Source organism: Sciurus carolinensis, chromosome 8 (assembly GCF_902686445.1).
Source record: "Sciurus carolinensis chromosome 8, mSciCar1.2, whole genome shotgun sequence".
NCBI classification, from domain to species: Eukaryota; Metazoa; Chordata; class Mammalia; order Rodentia; family Sciuridae; genus Sciurus; species Sciurus carolinensis.
In genome coordinates, this window is record NC_062220.1 from 29682641 (window position 1) to 29692424 (window position 9784).

Consider the following 9784-nt stretch of genomic DNA (forward strand, 5'->3'; position numbering starts at 1 on the left):
TAATCCTCCTGCCACAACCTCCCAAGATCCTGGGATTGCAGGCATTCACCACAGTGCCTGGTGAACTTTTTAAAAGAAAGTTCTTGATTCCAGTCCTTTAGAAAGAGATATGATCAAATTTTCTTAGAGATGAGGAAAAAATGAAAGGCAAATGCTAAGGACTCAAACCTTTTGAGTGAGAATGTAATATTTTTAATATTCAGCAATGTTACATACATACCTGACAAATGTACCAACTCACAGAAAAATATTAGTTTGACTTCTTAAAAAAAGAAAAAGCCCTTCGATCCAAATTTATTTAGATTACAAAAATAACAGCACATTTCTTAAACTCCTGACAGCTCAGCGTCACCAACACATCCAGAGATATGAAGAGCATCTTTAACCACTTCTTTCCCACACAAATCTCACGACATAAAAAAGAACTTTATTTTCATATTTACAGAAGAAACATGCCGATTGTTTCTTTAAATTCTCTTCGGAATTTCTGGGTGAAGCTATCTTTAAAGTCAGAGAACATTTCAAATTAAAGAAGACAATTAAAAAAACATCTCACGATGTATTTTACTTAACACCATTGAACAGTTCTGCATACTCTTCTAGAGACTGTTTTTATCGAAGAGCTTCTGGAACTTCCACCTACAAATACAGGGAATTTTCTTTCAATGAATCAACACAAAAAGAAATTCATACACATGCACAGACACACACACATACACACACGAATACATAGATATATATATAGGGTCTATCTCTAGCACTATTTTCTGAGAAAAAAGCAAATATAGATTGATTAATGCTGCATATATATTCACATTTTATATTATAGATCGGGTTGTCCCTCCTGCAATTTTGTGTAAAAATTTTGACAAGTGATGAATCCTCTTGGAATGTAGAATGTACTCCTTGACTTTCCTATTAAGGAAACTGGACTTCATATATAATGGAATGTCTTAAAGGGGTCTTGGCCCTCATAGGACTGAGATGCAGCAGGTGGCTCAGGCACCTGTCAAATGGAAATGTGCTTATTCATGTGTCTACCCCTTGGTATCCATGCCCTCCCATACTAAAATATTTAAAATACTAGTAAGTATTTAGAGAGGTGACTTTGGTCCCACCAGGCAACGGGGGCCCACTCATTTATTAAATCCGTGCCTGAAGTTCCGTTCTGGGGTGGCTTACCCTCCTTAGCTGTCTTATGCTGCTTCCTCGGATTGCTTCCATGAGGTTCTCATGAGCTGATCTCTGTGGGGTAGAAGGTCGAGAACTGTCTTCCATTTTCTTCTCTTGCACGGACCTCAGAGAATTTTTTATTTCCTTGAGGATATTGTTTGGCTGTTTCTTAACCCTTTTCCCTTTTTTCTTTTTCTGTCCATTTTGCAGTGCCCGCTGGGCACTCTCCTGTTGTTTGATGACTTCTGCGATATTTCGGGTGATGAGCTTTTTCTCTGGGAGAGGAGGAGGAGGAGGAGGAGGTGGAGGAGGAGGGGGCGGAGGAGGAGGCGGAGGCAACTTTTGGGGAGGAAGAGGTGGAGGAGGAGGGGGTGTGGCCACAGGAGATGGAGGTCGGCTCCGCACAGTCTGCACTTTCTTGGGGAGTTTGGGGGATGACCAGGGAGATTGCCTGGGAGATGCATAAGGTGAAGAGCCAGGCGTCCCTCTTTGCCAGACTTTGGTCCTAAGGTTGGATCCTCCATCATATCCCTCTTGCTGTTTTTGCTCCTGCATCCGCTTTTGTCTCTGCTTATCCATATTTCTCGTTAAAATGCTCGTCATGCTCATTCTTGGTCCTGGGAGCTCGAAGTGGTATCCCAGCCTCAGCAGCGTCGTGTTCTCCTTAAGCAGCTTGACGATCTCCATCTCCACCTGGCTGCCCATGATGTGCCTCTGGTTGTGGAAGCGCAGCTCAGTGAGCACCGTGTTGTGCTGGAGAGCCCTCATGATGGCCAGGATCCCCTTTCCTGTGATGAAGTTGGACTCCACGTTGACGTTGGTGATGTGCTCGTTGACCTTGAGCATGTCCGCGATGGCCGTGGCCGCGCCGTCATCGGCGTGCGTGTTGGCCAGGCTGAACGTCTTCACCACCGTGTTGTTCTTGAGGGCCTCGGCAAAGCGGGCGAGGGTCTGCGTTGTGATGTTCTCTATATTGTTAAGGTTGACTTCTGTGGTGTCGGGGTCATTGTTTCTAATCTTTTCCAAAGCATCCTCAATAACCGTAGGATTTCCACAAGGGTGAATGGCAGCTGGCGACTCTGTGTTTCTCCCGCTATTGCCGTTGGTCAAATTAATATTTTCTATCTGACTTTTAAATGTCTTTGGCTTGGAGTGGTCAGAATTGACATCATCATAGTTCACAGTTCCATTAATACCTTTTGGGGTTTCAATGGTTCTTTCCTCTTCCTCCTCACTGTCCTCTTCATCCTCTTCCTCCTCTTCTCCCTGGGACCCCTCTTGTTCCTCCTCCTCTTCTGTATAGACCTCCTCAGAAACCTCACTGTTACTCTCTGTGAAGATCAGCTCTTCCTCACTCTCTTCTTTGTCTTCTTCTGCAACCTAAGGAGTTTTAATGCGCATTTTATTAATTTATAACAATAACACCTTACAAGTGACAAGTCTACAATGATAAATGCTAATAATGCCTTGCTTCTGACCTCTCTCGTTCAGGGAACCAAGGTCAACATTTTGTTGCATAACCATCAAACAACTTTTTCTAAGCACATTTGTTTTGCACAGAATATCAAGCATTTGACTTACTGAGTACAAATATATTATCATTTTGCCAATGTGAACAAATAAGTCAGAACCTCAGTTTTGGAAAACCACTGATAATCTGTCTCTTCACTATGGGCTCTGCACTACTTAACTTCTTGTCTACTTAGAGTTTAGCAAATGCAGGCCTCCATCTAGGATCAGCCCTCTGTTCTTTCTAATTTCTTCATCATATATACTATGGTAATGTGTTTGCTTTATCTAATGTTCAAAAACTCTCCCCCAAATTTGCTGGCAATAGCAGATGTGACTGGGGCCAATTGCTTTCTGCCCCTCTTGTCTCAGTGTAGACAGAAGCAAGGGTGTCATTTGCTCCGCCATGTTTATCTACTTCTGTGGTAGAGCCGGGCATAGGGACCCAGATGCTCCACATCTTCCAGCAGTAGGGAGGTCAAAACCAGGCTCTATGCAGAAAAACATTCAGATCACCTTTTCCAGCAATCACCTGAAAACCTCCAGTGAGCTCAGGCTTAAGTGAGATGGACTGCAGAAGATCAGGAGGGAAAGATCACTCTAGCACTCACCAGATTCTAACCAGTCACATGGATCAGCAGAGAACAGTAGAAAATCGTGAAGCAAGTCATTGCCCAGTCTTAACTTATTTCACATGTATGAGTTACAAAGGACTTTCTGGTAAACACAGTTTCATGCTATCTTTGTCTTTTCTGTTTATAGGATTCACTGTACAAAGACACCCACATGACCCCTTTTTTCTTTTTCTTGTTATCTTTAGTGATTTAAAAAAAAAAAAAAAAAAAAAAAAGTCGGGCTGGGGTTGTAGTTCAGTGGTGGAGCACTTGCCTAGCAAGTGTGAGATGCTAGGTTCCATCCTCAGCGCCACATAAAATAAATAAATTAATTAATTAAATAAACATTGTGTTCACCTACAACTAAAAAAAAGTTTAAAAAGAAAAAAGTCTGGAAAGTGCTGACAGAGCCTGATTTTCCCTCATGCCGTCTTTCAAGTTCTTTATCCTCTCTGAAGCCCTTGAGCTCTCCCCTGTCCCCAAAGCTCTGATTCTTCCCTCTACTTTGGAAAGTTGTTTTCGACTCCAAGGGCTGCTGCTGCCTGAGGCATGTGGATCAAGCTTTGGAAAACACTGCAGCTGTCTCCAAGTTTGTTTGCCCAGTTGCTATCACAAAATAGGCTCCAGAGATCCACTTGTGTGGAGTGGCAGGCACCAAGTGATGGCCTGGGAAGGGGTCAGCCCCTTCTGGGATGACTTGTCCAGTCTTAATTTACTTGCTTCTTTGGGACCAGGAAAGACAGGGATTCTCTCTGTCTCTCTCTCTCTGTCTCTGTCTCTCTCTCTCTCTCTCTGTCTCTCTGTGTGTGTGTGTGTGTGTGTGTGTATGTGTGTGTGTGTGTGTGTAAGGGGGGGCTTTGGTGGCAGCTCTCTACCAGTCACATCCCAACAACACAAAAGACAGAGTTTGGCTCTGATCAAGCCTCTTGGCATAGATGAGGAGCAAGAAAGGGCCAGCAGTGGAATAAATGGATTACCTGGAGGAAGGAAGAATTGCAGACAGACAGTTCTCACTACTACCCCAAATCCCTTGACATATGTTCTTATAATCCTAGGCCGTGTTAGTTATGTGTGTGTGCGCACATGTTTACAAATGTGTCTTAGTTGTTTTAGCCTTTGGAGGAAAGGAATCAAACTCCAAGTTAGGCTGCCTTTTATGCCGCTATTATATTTTATGCCCTTTGGTTTTCTGACGTCCTCTAGGTTCTACTTGCAAGAGATGTTTCCCCCTCAAAATACACCTGGAAAGATAATCCTCTCTGTTCCTGTTATCTAGCAAAGTGAGTTGTCATGTAACACCTAAATGTTGCCTCATCCAGAAAGCCTTCTTTGATGCCCCTTCAAGTTATCCCTGCAATGTGTTCCCCATAGTATTTTATCTCCCGCAACTAACTACCTATCACACTTTATTATAAATACTTGTCATTTTTTTCCAATAAACTATTAGCTGGGTGACAGCAGGGATTGTGTCAGGTTTGCTTACCTGACATCAGTTAACAGCTGCTTATTGTTGGGACTAGACCTTAGAGAAAGTACTGATGAGGTCAGGTAGAGATAAGGCAGTCAACTGTCCTGCTTTGTATGCCTTAGTCTAAGGAGTCTCCTAAGATGCAGGATTTTTAGTTCTAAAATCTAGATAGTCCTGAGTCATCTGAGATGATCGGTTTTCTCATAGGGGGAATGTCTAGGAGAACGTCACAAGGCCAAACGGGACTTAGAGAATGGAGGTGAAAGGGGAGGTTCAGAAACAAATTTTACCTCCTTTATACATCATTCCTGCACTGGTGGATATAGATACCCTGTTTGCCATTACTTTGGGGTTAACCCTGGTCCTTTGAGGGATGGAGGTGAGAAGATGGGTGGTGAGGTAAGGAGGAGGTGGTCAGGGAGGGAACAGGGAGAAGCTCATACTTCTAGAGAATGGGTAATGCAACGAGAAGGAGGTGGCCAGTCATTTCTCCTGATTGCCTCCTGTTGTTCATTATATCAACAAAGAGGCAAGTGGCTTGGTTTTTAGTTCTCATTGTATTTTTGCCCATAAGACAAAACAAAACAAAAAACCGTTCAACTTTAGATGACTCACTAAGTTTAGTGTCTCAAGGAAACTATAGTAGTAATTGAGTGATTCTTAAAGTCATAATCCCCTGGAGGGCTGTTGGGTCCCCTTCCCAGAGTTTGTCATTCAGAAGACAGTTGTCATTCAGGGAGCCCTGAAACTTGCAGCCCCCAGAAGTTCCTGGGTGATGCTGATGCTACTGGTTGGGCACCCACAATTTTAAGAACCAGAGTTCTTGTGCCAACAGAACCTAGTTTGAATTTCAGTTTTTCTTCCAGGTTGTTAACCTCAAATAACTTTCTTAACTTCTCCTAGGCTCAGTTCTCTAGTGCACAGGGGTAAGAATGAAATGAGATAATATGAAAAAACTGGCACCTGCCAAGATCCCGTAGTTACTCAAGTGAGGGGAGCTGGATTTCTGGATGGTTGTGTGTCCAGGTCCCCGGGGCTCTCGCTCAGCACACATTTGTGTAAACCAGGGTGGGCAGAAGTCAGGTGTTGCACAGGATTTTCATAAGCCTTTACAGAGCCAGCAGCCTGACCTCAAGACCCCCAGCTCCTTCTCATGGTCCTGCTGTATAACTCGTCACTTATGCAGCTGCCCTGTTCCTCCCCCCTCTTAGCTGCTTTGAGTCTTTTCCTGTGCTGGGAATGGATTTACACCCTCCATCAGCATGCTTCTGCTCTGCACTCCTTGTGACTAGAGAGACAGCTGGCCAGCCAGGAAAGTGGAGTGGGAGGAAAGTTAACTAGCCGAGAAAGGAATCAAAGTTCATAAACAAGACAGCCTCTCTAATTGGGCTGATAAGCCATTGGCAGAGATTAGCGAAACCTTTGGCAGGATCAGGTGGGTTTCACCAACAGCTGACAACAGCTTGTCCTTTGGTTCCCACCATTGTCATGACATTATGACATTAACATGCCTTTGTTGGGTTATTGCTGTAGTTGGCTATATGTCCTGAATATTCCAAAGACAATTTTATTCTTTTATTGAAGGATATTCTTTAATAACTCTAATAAACATGCCATTTTATTTCACCAGACTTTTAACACTCATTCCCACACCAGATTAAATTAAAAAAAAAAAAAATGTTCTTAACATTATTATGGTTGTGGAGGAATTGACTGGCCCAAATCCTGACTGGTCATATGTGTCCCTTCTCATTTCCCCTTCTAGCTTTTCAACATGGCCATGACTGTGGCTTTGGCAGACCCTGTCCTAATCCCAGTGACCCTTCCTGCAATGATTGACATGGACAAAACTCACACATATTTATCTTGCTGCAAATGTGGCCTACACACCTATCATCAAGATCACCCAGCAGCACCCAGATTGGTACTATGGCAGCTTGTGGATGGTTAGAAGCCATTTTGATTGTGGGCAATTTCTATTGAGTGCAGGAATCTTAAACTATTCTCCTGACTTGTATTCTTCCACAAATTCAGGATTTTATTTCTTATACTAACATTTCTTACGTTATAACATTCTTCTGGATCTAATGATTTTTCCAGAGCATTGTTTTTGAACTTCCTTCCACTAATGATTCTTTGGCAGATTCAAAGTCACTGTTTACTGGGCAGTACACAAGAGCTTAATAAACTTGAGCTCTCTGATAAGACCACATTTCCTAGCTTCAGAATCACCATCATATAATAGGAAGGACTCAGAGATGATCCACATGAGTGTACTTAACCTGGGTCTTCAGAGGGCTTTCATCATTTTGTGAAATTATATGCAAAAGTGTGCATGTGTGTGTTGTGTGTGTATGTGTGTGTGTGTGTTTGCACATGTACATGTGCATTTTTTTGAAGAGGTCTAGAACTTATCAAAATCTCAAAGGGGTTCTTATTCACAAAAGAAACACTGTACTGAGTTCCCTCAATGGACAGATAGAAAGAATCCTGCAGAAGTGACCATCTAGTCAAAGTCTAGTTGTTTGGGGACAGAGCAGGACTAGTAATAAGTCCCTTGACTCAGTCCCATGTGCATCCCACCAGCCCACACTTCTTGGTGTTGGAAACATGTAACTATTTTTCCTGTAGCCATTACTGCAGTAAAAACAACACAAAACAAACGGAACTGAAAAGGAATCACAGAAACAGATACTATGCCTTGTCACCAACTTGCAACTCAAATAAGACTTATGATTGGCAAAACATTTAAACTCATACCTTGATTGTGAATTATTTTCCTCTTGAGGTTCCCACATTTAGTTAATTAAAAAAAAAAAAAAAAAAAGCCCAGCTAAGAATTTTTACCTAGTATGATCTGTACAAATGGATTATAAAAATGTTAAAGTCATGGGGACTGAAAAGTTAGAGGAAGCAAGAGTGACTGGGCTTGGGGTGGGGGCGGGGCAGTGGGAGAAGCTAAGGAAAAGTCCCAAGGAGCCTACCTTTTCACATTCCCCCAGTCTCTCCTTCTCCAGGAGTTTTTGGGACTCCTTTTCCCAATAGGCCATCAGTGCCTCTCTGCTGAAATTCCCTGTGGGGGTTTTCTCAGTCAGACTCTTTTGCCTTAGCCCCACCGGGAGGTTGCGGTCAGGTTCAATATCTTCTAGCTCCCTCTCTAGCTCCTTCAGCTCCTCAGCTGACAGGGAGGCCAAGAGTTCATCCTCATCGATGGATTCATATTTACTAAGTCCTCTTCTGTAGCCAAAGGTAGACATGGTCCCTGCTTCGTCAGACTCCCAAAGAGCTGGAAGAACCAGGCATTCAAGGCAGCCACCGGCAGGCAGGGAGGCCAGAGGGCAGACTGGTCGGCAACTGGTGCTAGGAGTGGCTGAAGTAGCCTTTTAAGAGTGGTGATCCAGGGCTGTGACAATGCAGAGGGGGTGAAAGCATGGGCTGTTTTAAGCATCAGACGTCAGCTAGACATTTGAACACAAAGAATGTCACATCGGTGGTGGTGGATGGAGGTCTCAGAACCAACGGGGATTATTAGCATAGTGGCCAGGGCCATATTTAGCTGAGCCTGATAGCTCATGAGGACAGGCAGAGAGTGTTTCAGATAGGGAGTGACATGGTTCTTCTCACTTTGTGTTCAAAAGCAAGGGAATAAAATTTATTTCAGAAATGACTTGCCACTACCACCATGGCCATGAAAATATTCTTTCATTATCAACTTAGAGATTGAGTAATGACTCCACAGTACCTTAGGAATAGAGTTTCTGGTTTCATATAAACATACTGTGGGTGGTGAGGATAGAGACAGAGGTCACAATAATACGGTGCTTTATAATTTCATTGTACTTCACAATTTACAAAGCGCAGTCATATGATTTTCTTAATCTGAAGTCCTGTGAGATAAATAACATGATCCTCATTTACAGATTTTGGCAATTGAGGGTCTGAGAGATTAAGTGAAAAATTTGAAGCCAGACAGCTGGGAAGGCAGAGGTAACTTTCTCCACTGCACCAAATGACTTCCTTCCCCACCCCATGAGTTTTAGTAAAAAACTAGGTCTTCAGATAAAATCCAAAGATGATAAATAGTAATTCTGGTTATGATTTATTAAGGAATAATGTGACTCTAGCCCAGTGCTAAGCATTTTAAATATTTTATCTCCCTCAACAAAATCCTTTAAGGTGTATACCATTACTAATGTTTTCTAGGATAGATTTAAGTAATTAGCTTGGGAGCACAGAGTTAAGAATGGTAAAGATAGAATTTCAACCCAGATTTGTATCTGGGCTGAAAATTGAAGGGATAATGATTTGTAATTATATATATGCACATATTCTTGGGAATGTGTTAAGATAGATATAATTATTTACAGGACTTCATAAGAATAAAACTTTAGCATAGAGTTATATAAAAACTATTAAAATGTGTATGAATGGCAATATTCATTTTTAATATTTGTATAACATAAATATTTCATGTATACATTCAACAGGGATTATTTGGGCTGTTTCTAGGTTTGGGTTATGAATGATGCTGCTGTAAATATGTGGACAGGCAAATGTTAGAGTCACATATTTTCATGTCTCTTGGGTAGATACATAAGGGTAGAGTGACTGGGATATATGTTAAATTCACTTTTTAAGAAACTGCAAAAGTGTTTTCCAAAATGGTTGCCCCCACTAACATTCCTCAGTCAGTGACCAAAAGTTCCAGTTTCTCCACATCCTCATCTATTATTGTTGGTCTTTCTGATTACAGTCATTTTAGTGAGTGGGAAATGGTAGTCTTGAATTTTCATTTCTCTTATGAAATTTTCATTTCTCTTATTTAACTTATGATGTGTTGAGTATCATTTCATGTGTTTATTGGTCATCTTGTATTTTATTTGGTAAAATAGATTATAAAATATTTATTTCTAAATAAACATTTGATGAGTTAACGAGTTATAAATTGATCACAGTACTGTATCAGATATATGATTTACATATATTTTCTGCCAATCTGTGATTTGTCTTCCAGGGTCTT

General features: G+C 41.8%; 1 protein-coding gene across 1 annotated transcript; it reads right to left on the reverse strand.

Annotated features, from left to right (window-relative positions):
• Positions 1 to 407: 407 nt before the first annotated feature.
• On the reverse strand, positions 408 to 8146 carry Lmod2 (leiomodin 2). Its single transcript, XM_047562819.1, has 3 exons — positions 7749 to 8146; positions 1183 to 2553; positions 408 to 639 (listed from the first exon to the last, which is right to left on the reverse strand). Exons 1-3 carry the CDS (start codon positions 8019 to 8021, stop codon positions 613 to 615), a joined length of 1671 nt encoding a protein of 556 aa, XP_047418775.1. The 5' UTR covers positions 8022 to 8146; the 3' UTR covers positions 408 to 612.
• Positions 8147 to 9784: the final 1638 nt, after the last annotated feature.

Coding starts and splice junctions, on each gene's coding strand:
- Lmod2 (XM_047562819.1), bottom strand. CDS start 8,021: ATGTCTACCTTTGGCTACAGAAGAGGACTTAGTAAATATGAATCCATC. Junction 2,554..7,748: donor GACTGGGGGAATGTGAAAAG/GTAGGCTCCTTG, acceptor AAAACTCCTTAG/GTTGCAGAAGAAGACAAAGA. Junction 640..1,182: donor GCATAAGACAGCTAAGGAGG/GTAAGCCACCCC, acceptor CTGTATTTGTAG/GTGGAAGTTCCAGAAGCTCT.